Source organism: Aplidium turbinatum, chromosome 2 (genome assembly GCF_918807975.1).
Source record: "Aplidium turbinatum chromosome 2, kaAplTurb1.1, whole genome shotgun sequence".
Taxonomy (NCBI): Eukaryota; Metazoa; Chordata; class Ascidiacea; order Aplousobranchia; family Polyclinidae; genus Aplidium; species Aplidium turbinatum.
This window is the reverse complement of record NC_137473.1, coordinates 41,059,587-41,085,428: the sequence shown is the minus strand read 5'-3', so window position 1 is coordinate 41,085,428 and position 25,842 is coordinate 41,059,587. Positions and strand designations below refer to the sequence as shown.

General features: G+C 40.3%; 1 protein-coding gene and 1 long non-coding RNA gene across 2 annotated transcripts in view; one reads left to right on the top strand and one right to left on the bottom strand.

Moving 5' to 3' along the window:
- Positions 1 to 13,284: 13,284 nt before the first annotated feature.
- Positions 13,285 to 25,842, bottom strand: part of LOC145787467 (arf-GAP with coiled-coil, ANK repeat and PH domain-containing protein 2-like) — a 29,212-nt gene continuing 16,654 nt past the window's right edge. The window contains exons 16-27 of the mRNA XM_082599218.1: positions 25,641 to 25,805; positions 25,264 to 25,397; positions 24,754 to 24,842; positions 24,425 to 24,584; positions 23,848 to 23,881; positions 23,379 to 23,420; positions 18,933 to 19,005; positions 18,457 to 18,574; positions 17,834 to 17,942; positions 17,349 to 17,460; positions 16,702 to 16,757; positions 13,285 to 16,158 (exon numbers count right to left, since the gene is read on the bottom strand). Coding sequence (XP_082455344.1) covers positions 15,938 to 16,158; positions 16,702 to 16,757; positions 17,349 to 17,460; positions 17,834 to 17,942; positions 18,457 to 18,574; positions 18,933 to 19,005; positions 23,379 to 23,420; positions 23,848 to 23,881; positions 24,425 to 24,584; positions 24,754 to 24,842; positions 25,264 to 25,397; positions 25,641 to 25,805 — 1,313 coding nt within the window. The 3' untranslated portion in view covers positions 13,285 to 15,937. The remainder of the gene's footprint in view (positions 16,159 to 16,701; positions 16,758 to 17,348; positions 17,461 to 17,833; positions 17,943 to 18,456; positions 18,575 to 18,932; positions 19,006 to 23,378; positions 23,421 to 23,847; positions 23,882 to 24,424; positions 24,585 to 24,753; positions 24,843 to 25,263; positions 25,398 to 25,640; positions 25,806 to 25,842) is intronic.
- Positions 20,016 to 21,290, top strand: LOC145787478 (uncharacterized). The gene is made up of 3 exons (XR_014291403.1): positions 20,016 to 20,453; positions 20,883 to 21,005; positions 21,197 to 21,290. It is a non-coding gene; the product is annotated as an uncharacterized LOC145787478 (long non-coding RNA).

The window sequence follows — 25,842 nt, the reverse complement described above, 5'->3', positions numbered from 1 at the left end:
GTTGTCAGATAGGTTGGATGCTGACATACATCCTGAGGATAGCGCCTCAAATGTAAGCACTAGGATGTCTGAGAGCTCGTCACGGATAGTTGCACAAATTAACCTACAGTTAAGACGAGAGGAGCTCCAGATCCAAGCTGAGGCCGAAGCAAGAGCTGCTGAGGCCATCGCAAGAGCTGAAGCCATACGAGCTGAGGCTGCCGCGAGAGCTGAGGCCGACGCGAGAGCTGCTGAGGCCGAAGCGAGAGCTGCTGAGGCCGCCGCGAGAGCCGAAGCTAGAGCTGCTGAGTTCGCACTCAAAGACGCTCAGTTGAGGGCCGAACAACGTAAAGAGGTAGTTTTAGCTGAATATCGTTCTGAGTTGGGCTCCCGGCGTAGCTCTAGGAAGGGCTCTTCTAGGCATTCCAGAAGTGAACATCAATCACAGTTTAATTTACCTAACCTTTTCCACACGCCTGTTCAATCCGTAAGTGGACCTGTACAATCCACATGTTTTCCAGCTGTTTCAGGAGGTCTCAGGGCCGCGGCTAAGGATCTTCCGAAGGCTGTAGAGCCAAGGTCTGCAAATTACAACCGAACTCCTCCCCCAGAGCGTACAGGTCACGGGGCCGCCATTAGCAGTAATGCTTTGCCCCCTTCACAGTTTTCAGCGCCGCTAGTTTTTGATCGCCCAGCTACACGTAATTTGGGTGGTTGTGAGAGGCGTATCGTGTCTCCTGATTTTAACGCATGTGAGGATCGTGATCGGGCTGTGCATGTGACTGAGCCCACTCAGCCCATTAAGGGATATAGCTTGTCTTCTCCCGCTAAATCGAGTTCTCAACAGCAGGATTGCTTTTTTGAATACCAAAATAGTAGGACGTTCTTCGATAAGGCGGCCTTGATTGGTTACGATGGTAATAATATGCCATTTGTCTTCTTTAAAAATCGTGTTATGGCCTTGATGGCAGCTTCGCCCTTTAAGGGAACTCGTTTGACTTTGTTGCAAGCAGCTTGTGTTAGAACAGCTGCACAAACGATTGCTAATTTGGTTTCTGACACTCCTGGCTTGTCAGAGGAAGACAGGATAGAAATGTCGTTAGCTCGCTTGTCCCAACGTTTTGGGGTTCGTGGAGGTCTTTTCGCAGAACCAGAAATTAGAAAGTATCGCTATGGTAGCAAATTGACTTCTATCTCTTCCAGTGATTTGAAAGAGTTTAAAGATGAATTGTCGCAGTGTTTGCTTTACGCGAAAGCTTATGGTCAGCGTGATAAATTAGAAGGACGTTTTGTTTTGGATTTGGCTAAGCGACTCCCGTTTGACGCTAAGCAGCGTTATCTTGACTTTTTAGGTGATCAGTATGGTAGCACTGAGGAACCTACCTTTCAGAGTTTGTTTGATTTTGTAGTACGGGAGGAAACGCGCAAGTCGACTGATTTTAGCATTATGCTAATGGGCGATTCTGGTGAGTCGCAGCATTTTAAAAAGTTTGGCAAAGGAAAATTGCCTTCATGTCCGGTTAGGCAGACGTCGGTAAAACCCCATGATAATGTGATTTCAGGGAGTTCGCAGTACTCGACTGCTGTTGGCGCACCGCGCGGCGGTGTGGCCAGACATAGTGACATACCGGCGTGTTTTTGTTGTTCGTCACGTGGTCAAGTTGAATATCATTTTTTGTCTAATTGTAAAGAATTTTTGCGCTTGACACCTAAAGATCGGAGAGATGTCATTGTGAAAGCTGGCAAATGCTTGAATTGTTTGCGCCAGCATATGGTTAGAGACTGTAATCATGCAAATAACTGTCGTAAGTGTGGACCTACCAACGATAGGAAACACTATTTTCTTCTGCATGATTTTTATGTGACGTCACGTGATTCTCTGGATTTGGTCGGTAAAGATGAGGCTGGTGCCAGAGTTCCTGTGCGTAATGTTAAGATTGGAAATGTTAAAGCAGCCTTTAACCGCGTTACTGCTGCTCGTGTTTTGAATCCAATGACTGGCAAATCGAAGTTGGTGTATTGTCAGCATGATCCTGGTTCGCAGTTGACCTTTGTTTCGAGTGACTTGGTGTGCGAACTTGGTCTTAAACCGTATAATAAAGCGTCGTTTAAAATAGATACTCTGGCTGGTCAGAAACCTACTTGTGCTGACCTTGTTAAACTCAACATCCAGTCGTTAGAGACTGATGAACTGTTTTGTGATATAACCTCGGTGGTTAACCCAGCTTGGGCTGACGATGTTAAAACTTTACCCCATAAACAAGATTTAAGTGGTTTCCGTCATTTTCATGACGTGAATATGTTTCATTTGAATGATTGTAGTACTGTAGATGTACTGATTGGCAACGACAACGCTTATTTGATGTGTGCAAAAGAAGAGCGTGTTGGTGACAATCGTAGTGAACCGCATGCTTTGCTCACTCCTCTCGGTTGGTTGGCTTGTGGTGGTAAGTCACCCTTAGTTGAAAGCGTTGCTAAAGTGTGCAGAGTGCAGACGTCTTCAGAGTCGGATGTCATCTCTGGCTTTCAGCGTAAAATTGAGTCTCGTGATATGGAAATAGCAGACCTGAATAAAGTCATTCAGGATTTGACGTTGCAAAATGAAACCTGTGAATTGTCTCGCAATGATAATTTGGCTAGAGAACTTGTCGAACCGAATATTGAGTTGAAAGATGGTCGATTTGAGATACCTGTTCCGTTGAAGGAAGATACTGATTTACCTAACAATTTTGTGTTGGCGTCAGATAGAGCTGCTGATTTAAAGAAGAAGGCTTTAAAACAATCTGAATTCCGAGGAACTTGTGTAAATGATGTAATGTCTTCTTGTCCTGAATTGTCTGACTTGTTAAACCCTCTGGCAGATGTCTTGGCTAGATTTCGGCTTGAAAGATTTGGTTTCATGGCTGATGTGACCAAATACTTTTTTCACATTTTGGACTCTTCAATTCGTAAGCCCAATTTTATTGAACTGCTTACGTACACAGGCAGTGCCGTTCGGATCGTGAACGAACGCCCTTTGGTACCTTTGAGTGACGACCCTAGGGATTTTACTGTCATCACCCCTGCCTCACTTTTGACCCCATAGCCTACTTAGACCCATACTGTGCTGTTGGGCAACCACATGATCGTGACCAATTAAGAAGGGATTATCGGTTCAATTTGTCACTTTCTCAGCAGTTTTGGAATAAATGGATCGATTTTTACTTGCCAGGTCTTCAGGGCCGGAAAAAATGGCTAAAAATGGCCGAGAATTTGGAGCCTGGTCAACTTGTAGTGGTAGGTTCTCTCCAAGACATTGGTAAACGTGGGAAGTATCAACTTGGGAGGGTGCATGAGGTAGTTCCACAAATTAGGAAAGGGAAGCCTGTGGTTCGTAGAGCCAAAGTTGCCGTCTGCAGCTATGATGAGAGTACGGGGAAAGTGAAAGTAGACTACGTGTTGAGGGATATTTCGTGCCTCGCCCCCGTAAAGAACACCTAAGTGTTAGGGTTTGAGCCTGGTTTTGTCTGCGGTGGCCGATACTTGTCTGAGCCCGGAACAGTCGGTTATTATCGCAACTATTGTATATAGCGTCATTTAGCGTGTACCTATGGTACCAATTTCATGTATCGTCGTGTTTATTCTTATTGCTGTTCATTCTTTGCATGCCCTTTGTATTTGCGTATTAACTTAAACGTGAGTGATTCAAAAAATTTGTGTATCGTGTGTTTTATTCATTGGCTCACGATTGTCCTTCAATTCTTTTTTAGTTATGCCATGTTAGACTGTCATAACTAGGGGCCGCTATGTTACGGCCAATCTCTGTACAAATCAAACGTCATATAAAACCGTTCAAGTCTACTGAATATTACGTCATGGAAATTCCTAAAGCATGTGCCAAAATTGCACCATCGTTCATAAGACCTGTTTGGACCTGTTTGGGCCTGTTTAAACAGGAAATATTACATCAGCTTAAACACCTGTTGGAATGACTTCATAATTGTCTTTCATTTATTGCGTCACAGTTACTTTCTACGTGAATTTGAGATATTGATATCTATTCTGGTCATTCGTAAAATGATTGTTTGAAAGTTGGCCGCACATTTAACTGTTGGCTTAGTGCTTGCTAGCTGGACAAAGGTTCCGTCTTTTAACCAAGTAATCTGTTCTGTAGTGACAGTTTTCAGTGGTGTACGCGTTGCACCCCCTCGTTTTCGGTAGCCGTGGGCTAATTTTTACAGAAATACACTTTTTGAAAAGAAGTTCAAGTGTGTGTTTCTTCGGTCATTATATGCAGACGAAAGGATCCGGGAACTTTAAGTTACAATTTTCCCACGAAGAAATTATGGTTTACCGCTGTGACCAGGTAGTGTGTGATATTCTAAAATATTGAAAATATAGGCTTGTCCATGGGAATGGGATTCCCACGGGAATCCCATGGGAAATGTCCCATGGGATGGGATGGGATGGGACAGCACGAATTGCATTTCCCATGGGACAGTAGCTAGGCATTTTTATTTAAAAATATTTTAGACAGATTGTCAGAAATTCTTCTTGCAAAACTTCAAATTAATACGATATGTTATGCTTGAATTGCTTTCGTAGTTTACTTCACAATCATACAACACTCAAGTCCGAAAGCCATGTGGCCTGGTGTAAGGTGCTGCAGTCTGACAGACAGTTCGAGGTTTTGGAGGTTGTAGACATAAGCAGTGGCGTATCCTGGTTGATTTTCGTAGGCATGCAATGTAGGGAGGGTTATAGCCAATGTAAGGAGGTGTGGGGGCATGCTCCCCCAGGAAAAATTTTGATGGGAATTCCATGGGATGGGATGGGATGGGACGGGACAGGCATGAATTGCTATGGGATGGGATGGGACAGAAAAAAATGTCCCATGGACAAGCCTGAAAATACAGATTCAGTGTTGTTAATGATATTACGTCATTGATAGATGATATGAGTCCATTCACGATATGCAATATATACTTAATTCATATATTGCTATTTTATTTTATTGATGATGATTGTATTCTTCATTGAGCTGCAGCATGCTGATGAAACAACAATTGTTTACAGATAAATTGATAATGAAACAATGGATTTAACATACTATGACGTCACACAATTACTGGCCGGTCTTGAGGTTTGCTGTCTTGCGCGCTCGGATGCTTACTGCAGAGCTTCTGTTGTTGGGGAATTGAGCTTCTGATCGCTGGAATCGTCTTTTCTATGACGTAGCCCCTCCACGAGTGAGCCCGGCGTTCCAAGCTTTCCAGACACGGAGGGAACTTTCGATTGAGAGGGAGGCCACTTTTCTAGCCACCTCTGCTACCCCACGAGCAGGAACACCCAAGGCCGCCAAAGCCCGAGAGCTCAACGGAGCATAGCTCCCGAGGGAGCCTACGACGAACGGAAGTGACAGGACGTCCCTGCAAGGGCGCTTCCTGTCTTCTAATATGTTTACACATAACTCGCCGTACTTGTCGTGTTTCCTGTCGGCGGCTTTTCGAAGGGAATCCGCGCCGTAGTCGAACGGGCAAGTGACGTCACATACAACCGTGACACCGTCAGGGCGTTGCAGGACAATGTCAGGGCGCAGATCAGCACCGCCCGCTTCCACGTGTAGTGGAACCGTACCATCTATGGTAAGCAAGGGTTGCCATTCGGCAGGTACATGCTTCACGATCTCCCACAATACTGAATTGTGTCGTTCCGTGACAACAGGCATCACGGTAGGGCAGTGGTTCAATATATGAGGAAGAGTCTCTTCCGCTTTCCCACACGCGCGACATATGGCAGGTTTATAAAGGCGGCCATGGCTTGGTTTTGATTTCAAGGGAAGTAGGTTTAGGCGGGCTTTATAAGCAAATGCACGGTTCGCGTGATCCAGGAGCTCCGGTCGCCGAGTCCTGTCTTCCAATATGTTACGCAATACGCCGAGTCAAGAATTCGAAAATCCGGGCAGACAGTGGGCACTGACCGTCTTGCCTTGGTCAGGTTTGGATTCCCACTGTCTCTTCCACCACAAGTCATTGTGTTGGTGGAGGGTCGGAACCACTTTTTTTCTTAGGGGAGGGGTGATTTTGGAGCTCCTCGCGGTCAACTCGAGACCGCCATCTGGGCGTGCGGACCAACGTACATTTAGACGACGGGTAGCCGCCGGGACGCGGCCCCACAAGCTTTCGCCTGTTGGGCACGGTCGAGAACGGGCACCTTCAAGGGGGGGTCCTTATTCAAATAACTGGCTAGCTGGCACGGGGTAGGATCTGGAGTGCCGAACCGCAGACTGGCACAACGCCTAAGCTGCCCGAAAGCGATGGCAGAGACACGGTCGTCAGGAGACGTCAGCATTTTGAAGGCCTGGGCTATCGAAAGCGTGTCGCTTTCGCGACACAGATTCAACACACCAAAGCCCCCCAATGCAGGCTTACAGTAAAAGAAAGCGCTGCACGCCCACCTGGGAAGATGCCACGCCACCTTCAAACACTGCAATACCAGTCGATCGAGCTTCAGAAGCTCATACTGTCTGAAGCGCCGCACTCGCAGATGGTATGACGCAGACAGAAGAATGATAGAAGTAAGTGCCAGAAGTTTCTGGCTTGGAGTGAGGAAAGATTTCATTAAAGAGGAAATGTGTTTCTCCAGGGTGGAGATGAAAGGTTGGGTAAGGGACGCATCCAAGGCGTAACCGGTTCGAGCGCCAAGATATTTGTACGTTTCGCCTTTGGGGATGACTCGGATTTCCTCCCCGGCTAGGGAGAAAGGTTCCGGGTCGACCCGCAGACGGGACGCCGACGCTTTCCTATAGGATAAGGTGCCACACTTGCGTGGGTTGAACCGTAGCCCGGACCAGGAAGAGAAGGGATCAGTAGTAGATAAGAGGGAGATCATCTGCTCGCGATCGGAAGAAACGAGACAGATGTCGTCCGCATACGCCATACAACGTACTTTGAAGTGCAGCCTAAATTTTTAAAGTGATAAAATAACTCTTTTCTTTCCACAAATGCAAAGTATTTCTCAAAATTATAAATTTTAATCAGAACAATTTTTACTTTACAAGTATGCGAAACTACCATTATTTTAAACGGGCGTTTCAAATGCCTGTGAATATATTCATTCATACCTAGTGTTCAGCGATGCCACTCTTGATGTAATTACATCAAATTTGATGTTTTTGCCCAAAAATCTGATGTTAAGCGATTTGGTGTTAACTAGCTCAGACTAAATAAAATATAATCAATTTGGTGAATTCAATAACTTTAAAAGGACAGCTTCTAGCTCGCCAACTTGTATCCCAAAGTAGTGGAGGCTGCACCACCTGGCAACCATCAAATAGGCTACAGTGGTGGAAAATATGAGCAATGGTGGTCCACGTAAGAGATACGGTAGGCTACATGAGCATGGTGAGCGGTTGTGAACAAAACTGATAGGCTGGTAGTAGGGGAGATGTGGGACCAATGAAACAAAATGGGTATTTTTTCCGTTGTCGCGCGTGATTTTCGCAGTACAGGGCTACTTAAGCGTTTGAGGGAAGCACATCTTCTTACTGTATTTATGCATAGCTAAGGCTTTGGATTGGACCACAGATTAAAAAATTATTTCACTTTTTAAAAGTTCACTTTTTTGTATCATTGGTCCCACCTGGGTGGGACCTTTGCAACACACCAATGGGACCAATGAGACAGGTTTACTACTTACACGAAAACTGTACTTTTTCTGAAGAAAGATTGCATTTCGTGTAAAAGCAAAGAACAAGAAGTTTCTAGAACGAACATGGACAGATGGAAGAAAGAACAAGCTGATTCAATACAAAATTGTTTAAACAGTAACAGTTGGCTGGGGAGGGGTCGTCACAGACAGCAATGTGATATTGTGACAAGTTTATTGCAAATTTCAAAACACCAGACAAGCGTTTCGTTTTGGCAACCGAGGTTGGGTCTGGCAGAAGACATACAATATCACAATGAGACACATAAGCCACATTTTCATTTCCTGGGAACACAAAACAGTCCTTCATTTTGTCCGATGTTTTCTCAATTTAGTTTTAAAATCTCCATTTCATAGTCATTATCTTGATCAGGTCCATGTGCAAGCTGGCCGATAAAATGTTTAAATTTAACATCTGCATTTGCATGAACTTTGGCCACTACATAGGTTCCAGAAGAAAGACAATCAGGAATTATGTTTTGCAATGCATTTTCTTCACATGAAACATCACTGGTATCGGTGCAAACACTCTCAACGTCAGTTTCTAGATGAACTTCCACAACACTGCTTGTGTTAGATTCTGAAGATTTTCACAACTGATTTACGTTTTCGTGATTTTCTCTTTCTTCCCTTTGCAACTGCTTTTGGATATGGCCGTATTGAAGATAACAAAATCGAATCATTTTTTTGTAAGGAAGCTGAGGTACAAGGCTCAGTTTCTCCTGTTTGGTGATGCTCATCAGAAGTTACAGAATTCTCACATTGTAGGCTACGTTTCCAGAAATACCTAGATTGATTTGGAGAAATTCATAAATTTAATGAAGTGTGACAACACTTCAGAAAATGGCTCATTTTTCATCCATCCTTCAAGAATCTGCCAAGAGTGGTATGATCAAATTTATGTTTTTTGGCAGCTTTTCTCACAGATAAGTTATATTAAACAATGTCATGCAAAGCATTATTTGAAGCTTCATTTGAAAAATTCCTTTTTAAGCCTTCGGATGGCTTCAACATAGGCATTTTCTGCAAAAAATACTTTCAAATTCAGACAGGGACCTTTGAGACATGGTCTCAATTAACAGTGTCTCAAAGCTCCCCCATCTCAAAAACTTTGAATTAAACGATGGTTTCACAAAACTCGACTTATTATTTCTCATAAAGCCTACCAATCTTGTAAAATACCTTCCTACCTAGTACATGAAAAACTTAGCATTTGCTATAATAAACACTTGAACATAATATTGAAAGTTTTCCAGAAGTACTACATTTTACTTTTGCCTGCCAAAAACATACTTTTGTGTCTCATTTCTGCATTTGCAACAACCTAACTTTCAAACCTCGTGGCAAAGAAGGTTTATGTAATCTCGTTCCAATAATTACCAAAAAAAAAGTTAATTTTTAGTAGGGATCAAAAACGAGCTGTGTTGTATTGGTCCCCTTGTATCATTGGTCCCACATCTCCCCTAGTATCTAAAATAAAGACATTAATGGCCATACTGTTAAAACCTTACTTGAGCTCAAGTCGGCCTTGACTAAAAATTCGACCTCATATAGTAGGCTAAAGTGTAATAACAAAATGCCACTAACTAGCCAATTGCTGGACTTGATTCATCATAAAAGATTCATTTTGTAAAATCAGTTTGCATTACATTCGAAGTGAGTCAACTTGAAGTCGAGTAGGGTTTTAAAATACAGGCCTAAGTTGTATTGTAGGTAAGCTTATTTGCAAATGTCAGCCGCCAAAATTAAAAAGGTACCGTATTGAAAACGTACCTACTCACTGGTCTACACGATTTTTGCTCCATGAACTTTGAAAACTGATTTAGAGTAATTTTGGGTTGCTGAATCCGACTCTTACCTCAGATTTATCCTTAAATTCCTATCACGTCAGGTTTGTGAGAATAATAACAGCAAATTGTTACTTTTGTCAAAAGTGGAAGATTTGATGTTGCGTTTATTGCACATACACATTGTGCTATATTCAGAAATCCAGGCCATGTGGTGCATAAGTATCTGAAGTATACCCACCAACTATAATTTTGATACCAATTTGTTGTCTAAGCAACATTATTAACAAGGCAGTAATAACAAGCTAAAAGGGAGGCTAAAAGTATAACTGGCCCCTCCCCCCGTCAATGTATTGCATGAAACCACAAAGATTTAAGCAGGCCTGTGACAATGCTTGTCCACTGTCCAGTAACCTTATTTAGGCTGTTTTGGCCCGTCTAACACTAACCTTTCGTTATAGCACTGCATATGTTGGTGGTAAACGCAACGCCAAATATTTCACCTTTGATAAAAGTAACGATTTGTTATCATATCTCACAAACCTGACTTGATAGGATAAATCTGATGCCAGATTCGGATTCAGCACCCCAAAATTACTCTAAATCAGTCTTCAAATTTTGGAGCAAAATAATTTTTTTTGTAGACCAGTGTCACTTTAGTTGCACATAAAATTCTGCTAGCCAAGTAGTTTTTCTTGAAAACTTGTTTTTTAAATAAACTTAAGTAAATTTTACGAAGAAAGTCTAGATTTAATGTCATTATTGTCTTTTTTTGTCATTTTATTGACAAAACACACCCGAGCTTTCAATTTGATGTTTTAATCTTGAATTTGATGTTTTTTATGAAAAAATTTGATGTTTTAAAAATTGATGTGAGTGGCAACACTGCTAGTGTTGAACTGTTTTATTCGCAAGAGTACAAACAAACATAGCCAGGTCGAAGACTTTAAGAAACCGGCCTGCCACACCCCGCGGCGGCATCTAGCCCCAGCAGTTTAAACTGGTGAAAAAAAAAAAATTCATACCTAATTTAGCCCCAGCAGTCTAAACTGGTGGACAATGCAGAAACATGGACTGATGGACACCATCATCACAAATGATTAAACAACTTGAGGCATCAAATTTCATGGAAGGATAAAATCACAAACAAAGAAGTACTGTCTAGAATACAAACCAATAACCAACATGGAAATTCTACAGACAATTAAATCAAGAAAATTGAAATATTTTGGCCACATGATTCTTAATAATAATTCTATTCAAAGACAACTACTAGAAGGAAAAATGAACGGCAAAGGAAATAGGGGCAGACCACCAAGAATTTGAACTAATGATATTGAACACTGGTCAAGACTTAATTACAAAACTGCAGTGGCAAAATCTCACAACAGAGAAACTTGGCGCCTCATTGCCTCCAACCCCCGACGAGAGGAAGGAACTTAATGATGATGACTGTATCAAGCGTAATGAAGGGTTGACCCTGGTTTGATTTTGAATCTTTATCCTCGGCTGACAAAGCCTTTGGTTATTCCTGGTCGTTTCGCATACTTGCAGAGTCTTTTACCGTGATTAACAGAGCGAAGTCTCCGATTGTTAAAGTGTTGTTTCGGAGAATAACAAAAAGTTGTTGGAGAATTATTCCATCCATTAGGTGCCTCTAAATAGAGAGCAGTCCTTAGAATGCGTTGCTCAAGCGCACACCCCGAGAGTCGAACCAACGTCGCTTGATTTTGAAGCTTCTACGTTCACGAAGTCACGCGCTAACCAACTGAGCTATCGGGGCGGACAACTCAATCCCCTTTGCATTCGCCCCTGGTATGGCCATTCTATTCAAATTGTGCCATAAAATTAATTGCTTGAATTTATGCTAATATTTTAATAAAATGTAAAATGTCTTTTATTCTGGCATTGCTGTATTTCTCAACAGAATTATTTCTAAATAGTTGTCTGTTCTATTTGATTGAGAACGCATTTCAATAAATCAGGACACTGTTTTTTCTTCTTAACACATATTACAAAACCTGCTAGTTGTTAGAAGGATATTTTAGAATTAAGTTGAATAAATCACAAAGATGACATGTAAATGTGATGATACAGCGATAAGATTTTATGAAACAATTGAAAATGTCTTCCTTGCTTGAAATCAATAACCATCAACTTTAAATCTACCATGGTCTGATATTTTTGCAACGTAGCCTATACAGGTGTTCCACTCCACAAATCTTAATTTTTGTTATGATTTTATGACGAAAATTGGCTTTTTTTATGATCTTTTTGCTTATTTTATGCTTTTGCACCGGCCACATTATATTGCTTAACTGAAGTTACATTCGTCAAAAAAGTTTGGAAGCAATCCACACTACTGGCGAGATAGCCTACCAGCGACTTAAGGGAGGGATTTCAAGCAATTTTGATTCGGCCTATTAACTAATATACCATAAGCAAACGAAACCAAGCAACAACACGGCGTTTATCATGATACACAGGAAAAATAACTAAAAATTGCAAACGTTTTCGGTTAAACATCAATATATAAATTACAATAAGTTATTGTACTGATAAGTTACAACAATAAAGAAAAGCGTCACATATTATTACGTTATGCCACGGATCTCAAGCAATGCGCTAGAGAGCCCGGGAAGAGCAGTGACCATTTCCATACAACTCGAGAGTGGGTACCCCAGCACCGCACAGGCGGCCACTATTGCGGAATACCATCAGTCGCCTCTTACGACTCGCTGGATGGGCGGTTTCACTATTCTGTCCCAGTGAAGCACGGAGGATTCGATCCTAGATGAACAAGTTTTCATTTTAGGTACCAGTAGGTATCCAAGACCACTTCTGCTTTTGAAAACTATCCACATAAAAAATTAACTTTTTTAAATCACCAAAACAAATGAGCTGCAATTTTTATGACTGAGGTAAAATTTTATGACTACGGTATTTTATAATTTTTTCAAAAAATGATAAAATTTATGATTTTATGCCGAGTGGGACCCATGCCTATAGTCCTATTGATAAAAGCACTAGCCAACAATAATTTGCAATAAGCTACAGAAAATATAATTGCTTCGTTGTGGTCTTACACTAAAAAACTGGCGACTCCGTTGAAGTGTCATTGCATGTAGGCTAAACCTTTTTACCTTGCTTCGTCGAGTTATTTGCATTTTGCCAGTCAACGTTATTGTCCAACTCAGACAGCCATGCATATTTTGCATGGGAGAATTTAATGTAGAAGTGAAGGTGACACGCTGAGGGCAAGTGCTCCGGCGCGGACGGAGCAAGTTTCCTTACGATGTTATTTCTGGATACGATGTCATATCAATGACTTCAAAAACTGTAGACACCGATTACGATCTTTCTTGCATAATGCAGTCAAATTGAGAATAAGTTGGGTGATAATGTGATGGCATCGTAAATCGGAGCCCTGTTGCTAAAAAACCTTTAGAGTTGTAGAACGACAATAAATAAACCCATAACATTATAATTTTTAATGCAGTTGTTCAAAACTTTATTTGGTGGCGTCTGGCAACACTGATGCAACTCCGCTCAATGAGGTACATCACTCACCTAGAGCTGAACTATTCTTCCATAATGTTGACTTTTCTTCGTGCCAAGAGCTGTCTGCTCGTTAACAAAGATCGAGCGGACTATCCGAAACAAAATTGAAGCTAAACTCTACCAAGTTAAACATTTTACTTGTTTTGCATAAATTCAAAAAAGACAAATTGCATCAGAAACAAGTAGGCCTATTATGTTGACCGGGGAAGGCAGACGTTTTTTTTGCAACCTGTCTTGTCTCCTGCGGCTGAGAATCAAGCAAGCGTGAAGATTTAAACTTTGTAATATAATTACAAATAGATGACGGACAATACTGATGACGTTACAAAAAAAGGGATGACGTGACGTAGAAAAGTCCAAAAAGTTGCTGAAACTGATGTCATCAAACAATGAACGTAAATTTGTTAATTTTTATTCCGATGTGTTTTTCAATGCGAAGATGCAAAAGCGATAGATATACACAAAAATGAACAGAATAAAAGTAAACACCAGATACAAAAGTTCATTTTAACAGAATCAAGTGAGCTCAGTGGCATGACGTGGGGATCCGAGCCTTATTCAAAGTATACAGCTTGAAAATTCGCAATTGGCAATACTGTGCACACAGAACAGTTTGTCGATTGGTGGTTGAGGAGGAACTTAACTTCAAACTGTGTGAGCGCCTTTTGGAAGCTAAATTACGCTGCTTTGACATTCTTGTGCGCTGGTGCATAATGTGAAGAATTTGCGACAGGCCAACGCAATTCATATGCGAGTGAAAGGAAGCTGATAAAAATAAGACAAAACGAATGAAATATGATGAGTCCGTATGTCTGTACGTACATGTTTCGCTTGAAGATGAAGTGTAAACAATCACTCTTTCGAAAGTAAGCCATATTATTATTCACGAGATCTCTTTTAAAAACAACTGTTGTTTCAACTGTCTTAGTCCACCGAAAATTCGAAAAATCGATAGCAAGTCAATAGTTTTTTCATTCATTCAACATTTGAAGACGTATAGTTAATAGAAAAAGACTGATTTGCTGGCTGGGCAGGACCAAACACGAAACACTACCTTCCAACCATTTGTCATCGGGTGAGCTATATGGTGCTGGTATCACACAAAGTATAAACAACAAAATCAAACAGATGATAAATGATTATCACAAAATACATTGCACATACAGATAAAAAAAAATGGAAACATTGCCGCAACGGATGACATCACAACAAAATACCCTAACAGCAAAATCTGTCATTTGTACATTGATTTAACGTCTGCAGATTTTAACTTAATGTAAAAATGACGAATTCACTGCGTAAGTAGAAAGAGTTTAAACCAAGGAATTCCAGTTAACAAATCACACGTTTAATAACTTTTTGGCATTGGCAGAAATCATAAAACTTTAACTTGTGTTCCAAACAATTCTGAAGCAAGAAAGTGTTAAACATTTTGTAACTTTTTTGTCAGCCAACATTTGACAACTCACAAAAAAAAACTTGACTTTGAAGTTGAATTTCGTTCAATATTTGCCTTGTCAGTCAGTAATCGGTAAATCTTTAATTCACGATGTAACCAAGACGCAATCCATTCCTGAAAAGCTATAGGGTGCCTAAAGTGTCTTTTTAGCCAAGTGCCGCATTTCACTTTTCGTGAATCTTCGCTGCCACAAATTTTCGCATATTTTTTCGTTGAAATTCGACCTATGCTTTAAGATTGTGTATTTTAGAGCCCAGACGGGGGCCACAGGTAGTGTTTCCACGGGCCGTACTTTTGGGCACCGCTGCCTAATTCAATGACAGAATAGCCAGCAATAGTGCAGAGGTGAGAGATGATTGTTTGAGAAAAAGCATTGAGCAGTAAAGAGGTCACAAATCACTTTATATTAAAAAATGTATAAATATAAACGCCTCAAACAAACAATCCGCTGTGAAGGTAGGCTGTATCAACGTCATAGATAATGACGTAGTTTCTTTACTACGTCACAATCATTAAAGATGGGTTGGGAAGAAAAGCAGCAGTTTTGCAATATACGTCAAAAAAAAGTTTTAAGTACGGTACTAAATTTAGAATAATTTATAAAAACTTATTCTACTCTGCTAGCTTACATAGAATAAAGTACATAAAAGTACAATAGCAAAATAAGTCAAAGATATAATATGACATTTTAGTGTTGTAAGAATTACAATGTTATCTTACAGCGTGCATCTGATGCTATGTAAAGTTGTATGTATGAAAATGCATCAAAGTGCCTGTTGTCTTGCATTGCAAAGGGTTAGAAGTTTCAAAAAAGGTGCAGCAAAACTATTTGACAGAACTGTACTGTTCTGCTTTTCGATATGCCATGCCACACTACTTCCAGCATCAAAAGAGAATTGTGAGAAGTGTAATAAAAAACAACACACAGCGATCATGGCAGGAGAAACGGGAAGCAACAACATAGACTGCGATTGTCAAACCCGGTTCTTTTCGCGCAGCAGTGCACATTACGTCATAAGTCATTACGCCAGGTTGCTTCTCAAACATTAAGGAAATATATCACCAATTTAATCAAGAACTGAACTTACACGTTTAAAAACGACCGGAAGAACTAACTTCTCGGCATTGTTGCTTTAAGATCTATTCAATGTAAGATACCGATCAATTATTATTTAACGTTTGTTGATTAACACATAACTTATCAGCAACCAGCAGCACATTGCAACAACGCCAACCTTATATAAGATAACGTTAACTCAAATAAATATGAACAATTGCTTATCAATAGGTCACTTGCAAGCTAACAATAATGTCCTTGTTGAGCTTGACTATGACTACGCATTGAAAAGTTAGCCGTTTGGTAGTTCTGTTCCAAAATCGTATAATAGCTTCAAATTGCCGCCAACAAGTGACGTTGATAAAGATTTCCGTAATGTACGTTGGGTCACAATCCATCATTGTGCCATCACACCGTTGATTCAATGGTATCGCTTGGCTCATTGTCCAGTATGATGAGAGGTTGCTCGTTGTCACCATTCGGTGGCGGACTGCTTGCGGAAGTCACCGGACACAGGGTGGCGCTGAGTATGTTGAAGGTTCTCGGCGAGTCGATGATATCAGGGGAATGCAATGCTGACGTGGCGCGACGAGTGAAATCACGGAACACGTCACTGACCAAATCGTCGTCTGCGCAAAGTAGTCAACAATCAACACAGATTTTATTGTCGGCTGCATTGCCAAGTGATGAGAACCCTGAAACGACGCCCGGAAGGTACCGGTTCGACACCGCTCAAGAGCATGCGGCTGTGTCTTGGGTAAGACACTTAAAGGCATGCCTGAAGGTGGACATGAAGATTGGCTTCCTTGCCTTCCCGTCCACTTAATCTAAATCTTCAATCACCGGGCGTAAGCCTGGATACGACAAATAAAACAGATTTTATTGCCACTGATGATGATGTTCGCCCTTCAACGGAAACACAATCCGAAACAGGCTCCCAGACGATTGAAACAGATTTTTAGCAAGTGATTCCATACAACAACAAAGACCGAAGAAAAATAGATTACGTGGGTTGGTGGGTTATCAGAAAAACTAAATCTTTACATGAGAAACATGATTTCCCAATAAGATCATTCATTTTTAATACTTTGTAAAGAAAGTGTTGAAAATACGAGAACAAGTAAATCATGCATTGAACTGGTTGAAAGTAAAAGCATCAAACATAATCCTACTTTGTTGGTAGGAGTCATCCGCCTTCATCTCATCGCTCATCTTCTTGAGACGAATCCTGAATGGAGGATGCTCGTTAGCTTGCACAGGTGCACAGTGGTGTGTTCTCGTGGTTATGACATTATCATCACACAATTACTACCCAGACAGTAAATTTGCTGGCCGGGTACTAATGTGTGATCACTCATCGCAGCGTCAATATTTTGGGCCGTTTTCAATCATCAGTGAACATAAACTATAGACCACTTTAGTCGTATGCTCTCGAAATCGTGAGGTCGCTGGTTGGATACCAGTCGATAGCGGAAGTGACATATTTTAGAACGATGCGAAAAAGAAGCCATAAACAGCAACATGTGAAACCGTCACATTGAAAACGATGCCACAAGGACAAAACACAACAAAAGATTTTCTTTCCTGTCATACCACAGCTTACTGTAAGATAACTAATTAATTAATATCGATTGATTGATGCGGCAGTGTGGCATATAACGTCTACTCAATGTGAAGAAGACAGGTAAGTGGCACAATGGTTGGAAGGACAACGAAACGAGGCCTGATTGCATTATCCAAAATGAAAAAATCCAACCTTTTTACGTTGAATCAATGTAAAAAGAGCGGATTTTGCTTAGGATAATCACACTTCACTTACAAAGTCACGATGTCGGCATTAGCCGCATCGACAGCGATCTCCAGCGCGGACTTTCCATCGGCATCGATAGCATCAATATCGACACGTCGCTTCAACAACTGGCAAGTCACACCTGGATGGTTGCGAAACAGATGAAAATTAATGAATTATATGAAGTTGTTATATCTCACAAACCAATAGCTTACACGCAGATGAGAGCATTTTTATGCCATGAAAATACAGCCCCAGGTCATATTTTAACAAGATAACCAGCTGTGACGTCACAGATAAAACGAGGTCATTGCTGAGAGTATTGCTTCGACTTGCTCATTTCAACCTCATTTGACTTTTGTTTGTATTTCACTTAAAATAAAACGTAACAACTAGTCAGCTTATCAATATAATCTTGTCACCAAGACCAACATTTCCTAACAGTAGCATTTTTTTTAGTCTAATCATCATTTTCATTATTTTTAGAACTTCAGCTTATGTTCCAGCTGCACCACCTGTGTGGTTATGTAGGGAGGCGTGATGTAGAGCAGTGCGGAGGGAGGCATCCTTGTCATTGATGGAAGCCCCATTCACGAGAAGGAACTCAGATGCTTGTATGCTGCCCTGTTAAGAAGGCATGTGTAAGTTTCAACGAGATCAAACGCAAACGACGTACAATTCATCTCTAAGCATAAAAAAAAAACAAAAAACTACAAATAAGGGAACAACTGATTCCAGAAAATCTCGTGAAATTGACAAGATTGAAAAAAGCAAAATGTTACTGGTTATGAAAGAGATGCATCGTAGAGCAGTAAAACTAATTGATCGTTTTCTTCTGGTCTAAAAATGGTTTGAAACTTTCAATGGAATAGATGGCTGATAGTAGTGACTTAAAACTTTTCTTTAACTTCGAAGCTTTTGAATTTCAAACAGATTGCAAGGTCTGGGGAAGAAAAGACTTGGCGATGAGTAAGGACATCCAGATTTTAAACCACGCGCATTGTATGCGACATTGTCTGGAATAAGTTCACACAAACACCATTTCAAATAATCACTCACCGTTGAAAATATTTTCGATTCATCATCGCAAAATAGAACCAACCTTAACAAACCAAACAGAATGTTTTTGGCGACCTACCACAGTGGCTGCTTGCATGAGAGGGGATTTCCCTCCGTCATCACTATTCTTCGCGTTGACGGAAGCTCCGTTGCACTTTGCAAGGAGCATGACTGGAAGGTTTGCCGCTCTGGTGGCGCTGCGGATGAATATATGTGAGAGGATGAACACAAACAGCGTAAGGTGAACCGTGGACACATATGACAAGTTTTGATGACAACGACACCAAAAATATGGGTGAGAACAAATTGAACGACGAAATGTGAATCACTCGACAAAAAATCCAAGGCATTTTAAAACAGATGCGATAACTTTCTCTTCAAATAAACAAGAAATGATGACACGAGATATTGAGCATCTGTGTTTAACTGTTTAATTTACCTGCCGAGGTTGTGTTGAGATTGTTTCGAGTCAAAAATATCATTATTGAACATGTTATTGATTTAACTAATACCACTGCGTAAATTCTTTGAGATTTATAACAATATGTTATTTACTTGTAAAAAAGCAAGTCTGGTTTGAGTCTACTGATGTCGTACACGTCACTGGCATCATACGTTACGCGACTTTCTGCAAAAAATAAAAATAAAGTGACGTTTGGTAAGTTCTACTGTATGACTGTGTAGCCTGGACTGTATGTCCGCAGATGGAAGAAATTAACAATGCTGAAATTTGGTTTATACGGAGAATGATGGGAGTTAACTGGATTGGTGTTGGATGGGAGTTGACGGGAATTAACCTCACCAATGATAAAGTGTGGAGACGCTCTGAGTGTAACCCTAGCGTCCTCATTAGAACTGCTATCAAAAGGCAAGTGATATTCATCGAGCACGTTTATCGTAAGCGCGGAATTGAGCACTCGGTAATGATGGTCAGAGGCAGTGGCGGCTCGTCTATAGAAACTGAAAAACTGCAGCACCCCCTGCACATTTCAGAATTTTATTTTTTTTATTAATTTCACGTTTTTTTTCATTTTCTCTATAGATCCTATCGACTAGAAGTTTCATAATTTCTGGAGTTTAAAAAGTATTATGATTTTTCAAGTTTTATATTTGGAAGCTCTGAACTGCAAGCTCTGCAGTTGTGATTTTATAAAAGAAGAACAAACAGGAATCGTGACGTCATTTTTGGCTGAGGTTGCTTTAAAACTCGACGATACCGAACTGCAAATTTTGCAGTTGCTGGTCAGGCTAACTATTGTTGCAAGTATACTTCATCGTTTTCAAGCACAATGTTAGGTGGCTGTGACTGATGCTGTTACATGGTTAGACTAATATGCTTTGCTTTCTGCACAAAAAGATAAAGCTTAGACTAGGACCTAGGTTATCTTGGTTGAGCTTAGACTAGGACCTAGTCACTAGGTTATCATTATTGTTCTTACTTAATTAAATTTAAGCTAGGTTCTTTGTTTACTTGCGATAATAAGTTAAGGTCAAAGATCTAGGGGTGTAACTGTAAGAACAACGCAACTTCTTAATTGGCTAGATTTTTTTATCAGCATTTTGCTGAGCAGGGTCTGCCATATTTACATTAATTCCACATCGCATTGTTATTTTCAGGCTGTGTGTTGATGGTTTATAAGTGCTAGTCTAGTTGTGCAGCAAGCTGTAGACTGGTAGAAGGATAGGTTATGACATGGGAGGCTGCAACGTGGTGCTGTCAATGTGAACTTTTATCCTACGAACAGTTAATAAAGTTCATGAACATTTGGAACCCTTAAAATCCTGCCTTGATGAAATACACTACAGTCTACATCAACTACTGATCATACCATTTCAGAAGCAACAGGTATTTTGCATTACCTTACCAACAAAAAATTCCTCTTTTGGTTGCAGCTTTTTTATCAAATAATGTCTCATGTTGAAGTGATTTTCAACCAAATGCAATCTCGAGATATTGATGTGTTCAAAGTACATGAATATATAAGCAATTTCAAAAGTGCAATTTCCGTGATAAGAAACTCAAAAGTACCGTACTGTGAGAATTCTTCAAAAACACTTATGGCTGAAGCGAAGGAGGTATGTGACTGCATATGTGTTGACATAATGGCTAGATATTGCTTCACCAAACAATTAGTAAATGCAAAATTGTTCAACAAGAGAAGCTTCAATAGCTTTAAGAATAAACTGCCCATACATGAGGTGGCAGTAACTGTGGAAGCATATCCCATCATAGAAAAAGAAAAGTTTGAAACTGAACTTGCAGTATTCTACAGCAGATTGGACAATGGACATGTATGAATATTCCGTGTTATTTGAATTGTTGACATTTATTCAGAGATGCTCTCAGTGAAATTTCCAAACTGTTAAAAATCCTCCTAATTATTCCTATGACCACAGCAGAGCCTAAACGCTGCTTTTCGACATTAAAAAGAATCAAAACTTTTCTGAGTACCATCAGTCAAGAAAGGCTCCAATCATTAAATGCTATTGCCGTCATTTCAACAGAGAAAAAATTCTTCGTTACCCAGACATTAACGACAAAGTCATCATTTTGCTCAAAAGTAAACAAGAAGAATGGATTTTGTCTATAAATAAGCTTGGTTCCAGTTGACATGGAGCAGTTTATTTGTAAGTAACTTATGTTTTGTAGTTTATCCCACTGTTTACCTTTGTATGCACCCTAATTATAGCCTGCATAGTGCATGTGCAGCATGCACTGTAGGAACTTTGTGTCTTTTGTTTATTTGTTATTCATAGTAATAAAATAACCCATCATAAAATAATTTGTCAGACAAACCACAAGAAATCTTGTATTTCAGCGAAAGAAAAACTTTGCTGGATCATCCATGGCCTTGACTGAGTCCCTCACTAAACGGAGTGTTCAACTCGTCAACGATGCAAAACACCAATTTGGGGAAAGAAATGTCTGAACAATCAATGGCAACAGTTTTGTATTTATTTATTCACAGACACACATAATCAAATCTTCAGAAGCCATCCTAAAGTTAAGTATCGTACTGATTAATTAATCTTTTTATGTTTTAGGTTAGGCCTATAATAGCCTATGCCTATCTAATTTGTTAAAACTGGTAACTATTTACAAAACAGTGCTTATATGCATATTATATATATCATATGATATTGCAAATAATTTTAACCAATGTATATTATTAATATATAGGCTAGATTGTCAATCTCCTGTTGGACACTTCTTTTTTACTTGTAAATTAGGAGAAAAAATCTGCTTTGAATTCATCGTATTTTTTGTCCCAACAATGGTAGTTGTAGCAAGATCCGATATCAATTGAGCAATTGTTCAAACTGGAAATTAGTGTTTTCGTGTTTAAATTTCACAACAATTTACTACCAGATTGCTTCTCCAACCGTTTTAAATGTGTCAAAGAGGTTCACTGCCTGTGTACAAGAAACCATGATAATGATTCTCTAAACATTCCATACTTCTCAAAAACGCTTGTAACTCAGCATTCAATAGAATTCACAGGTGCGAAAACATGGAACGATTTTCCTTCTTCAATTAGATAGAGTGATACAAAGTCACTTTTTGTCCACAATCTAAAACAAAATTTAAGCAAACAAAACGGATACACAATAGAAAGACAATGTAGAAAGACTTTCTTGCATTCTTGTGAAGATTTTAGTGGAAATCCGAAATAATTTACAAAAGATTAGGCCTACCTAACAATAATGTCGACTGCTTGTGCTGTACTTTTATGTTTGTAGATATTAACAGCAAACGCAACACTCCATAATCAACACGACACGTCGCAAAAGGGGATGAGAGCTTCATCAACACCATCAGGACATCATCATCTTATCTACCAGCAGCTCATCCATTCCATCTTCACCCACCAGGACAAGAAACAATAACTTAAACTGGATCTCAAACCTTAATCACCATAGGTTACTGTGTGATGTGCAGTCTGACCATAGAAAGAGCTCAACACCTGCTCTCCTGGGCCACATCGAAACGAGCTTTTGCCTGAGGAGTGAGGATGGGTTTCTTTTATGTTCGGTTTTCTTTCTCCATCCTATAATTATTATGATTACTGCTCATTGCTCATCCACATCAATCTTGGAACTGACAAATTCAATCCACAACACTTTTCATTAGGTTGTCATTCATTGCTACATTTGTGCTTGTTTTTGTTTTATTTTTTACTGTTTGCTTTTTGGGTTTTGTGGCCGTGCTAACTACAGACATGCCTACTACATGATTTTCTATTCAGGAACGTTTTAAACCTTTCAAGGTTTTGCCACCTTTTCCCATTCATTAACGTGCTGGTAGGTCTATATCGACTATTGTAGTTAAGAGTATCTTTTTCGTCCCGGACGTGTTAATGACAAAAAATAAAATGATTGATTGATATTCATATTATGAGCAAAATGTTCCCATCTATTAGGCCTACTTCAGATTTCCTATTTTGTACCAACCTTTCAGAAAAAGCAATTTTTTTATTTCAAAGTTCTCAAAGTCCACATTTTCAACTGCTCAAAATTTTTATTTTTTGTCCTGAAAACACCAGCAATGGCATTTTAGAGCATATAAAAGTGCAAAATTTTCTGGGGGGGCATGCCCCCAGACCCCCCTAGGAAGCTCGCGCCTTCGGCGCTCGACTGTTCGTGTCACATTATGACGTCATACTTACCATCAACATTTGCAGCACCCCCATCACCAAAGGTCACGAGCCGCCACTGGTCAGAGGCACCGGGGGCGCCCACGTTTGAAATTTTTTAAGAATCTTTCAACATGGACAAACCAAGATTTTAAAAATTTAATAAGAACAATGGAAAATCGATCGCTGTGGAAAATGACGGCAGCCGACGCCTTATTCAGCCATGGCCGATGATGAATTAAATGGTGATTTTAGCTTTTCGTGACAAAACGCGCACTTTCTGCAACAATGGCTTATGTACTCCGTCCACCATTAATGTCAGCCGTTTATATTATAATTCAAAAGTGATCCGTCACTGGTAACTCACCGCCATGTGTGGTCTGTCCAAATACTAAAACGTCATCTTGATCTAAATAAAAACCCGTTGGGAAACAATCAGAAGTTGAACTTGTAGATAGTAAGCGGTAGCTAGGTGAAACTATGAAGGATTTGTAGTTCTTCGGATGAAGCTTTCACACACCAAGTGCAAGTCATTTTGTGAGTTGAATAGAAAATTATGACTTGCAGCGAAATGAAAATTCATATAACGTTTTTTGCTTTAATTACAAGTAACGACCCAGAAAGCAAACTCCGTAATTATTACATTGATTCAGAGTCTACAGACGTTAAAGCAATGTAAAAGTGAGGGATTTTGCTGTTTGGGGATAGCGGTTCCGCAAACACTTGCTCAGCTTGAGGTTGAAGATGATGGAAAATAAACTTCGTTTTGAACAAAGAACAAAATCTGTGTAAACGACACAAGAGCCATCAACATCAGGTTGCAACGTGTCACTTACTTTCGGAAAGATTTCCGTCAGATGTGATGTCGGCCTGAAACAAGAGAAGTTATGAACATGCGCACGTAAAATCGACTCAGGGTCTATTGGCGGGAGCGAGTCAATAATTTTCTGTGTAATCACAAGAAACGTTTGGATACCATCGCAAGTTATGATTGTGACACTATCGTGTATGAAGTGAGTGTTTTCGTTCTGGATAAAATAACATAACAAAATCGCGCTGAGTGGCGTTGCTAAAGACGTTATTGACAAACTGCATTCTCACATAGCAAACCAACCGTTTTTTTACATTGATTCAACGTCTACTGACATTACAAATAGTTGATTTGCTGTCTAGGTTACAGAAAGGTCGTCGTCGTGTGAGCATCTGGGGCCGAGATCTATTCTTTTAGCACTCCAGATTCACGATGCTCCCGAACTACACTGGAAGGCTGGTAGAGAGCAGCTAGCCAGCCAGTCTTTGGTATCATCTTCCAAGACGCGCAGATGTTCCACTGCAGAAAGTGGACTACCGTAGGATCACTAATTACCCGACGTTGAATAACGTCGCCTTTCAAACAGAAAAATTACAACCAACCTTTGGGGACGTAGCTGCCTTTACGTTCTGCTGCCCCTTACTGACCGTCCACCTGGTCAAATGTTGTCCGTTTGCATCCCGGCACAAATTGCGATTAGGTAGCGACATCGCGTATTTGCGATCCACGTATTTCGCTTTGACAAAGGCATGACGTTCTTTGCTGTGATTGGTGGCAATTGTTTCAAATCGTATACAATAATCTTTCACTTGCAACCGAAAAATATTGACAAAGTTCCAGTGAAACAAAATGATTGCATTCAAATTTATGCCAGCATTAGCGTTTTGACACTTGAAAGTTTAGCACAACTTCTCTCAAACCAACGACATACTTGGAACAACTCGGTTTGATTGCTTCATCGCTGGGGAGGTTCGGAATGTATATCTCGTTGACTCGGCTGTTTCCAAGACTGGCCATGATCTGCGGGAGACATACAAAAGTAGCACGCTATCAGCTTAGTGGGGCACCAGGTCGACACGTATCAAATAGAAAAACGACAAGGCTGCTCAATACCTGGTCCTGCAGTCGACTGTCGCTGCAAAGAATTGACATCACTGAAGTCGTCATAGATATATGGTTACGTTCGTTTCTGGAAAGCTATCAGGTGCGACACATGCAAAGATATTGTGCCAACGGCCCGTTACTTCTTCCATGAAAGAAAAGGAAAATGTAGCAGCAGGGCTCGAACCCAACTACCTATTCTCTATCGGACGCAACGTTTTTTTATTTAACATCAGTTGCAAAGATTATGTTTAGGGATAACGAGTTGTTGGCGATAGATTTTCCAAACGATTGAATTCTAAACTAAAAATTTCTTCATTGAAGTCAAAAAACTTTTTACCTTTATCACTTCCGGTTCCCACTGGTCAAGAGTCAGAGACCTGACCTTTGACACATGAACTCCAAGACTCCGATGAACTCCACTGCAATCAATGCACAGAGTGACCCCAAGACTAATGCTCGCCCATCTAGGTTCTGAAAAACAAGAATAATTCATTAAAATGGGGTATGAGGATCCTCAGGGGGGTAATAGAGTAATTTGAAAGTTTGTACGTTACATAAAAATTCACTAAGAAACACTAATGGCAGCAAATTTAAGCCTTGTCAGTAAGGACTGTTTGCTATCTTCAAAAAAGTGCTGCCCAAAATAAAATAACTGGCTGTGGCCGGGGAGCGTAGATTAAATTCACCCTCTTTTGCCCCATCATAAACCATCACCTGATCTCCCGCAATCGACGCACACTCTGTTCCCATCCACCTTATATATTCTCGCCATGGTGTTTCCGTCTCCGTCTTCCAAAAACGAAGTTGGGTTTGCGTTGTTCGACTTCTTAACTGAGTCGTTCGTGACGGGGGAGTCCACTGGTTGTGAAGGGGGTGTCGCTGTAAAGAAATTGTCAATATTGGCAATAAATATTAC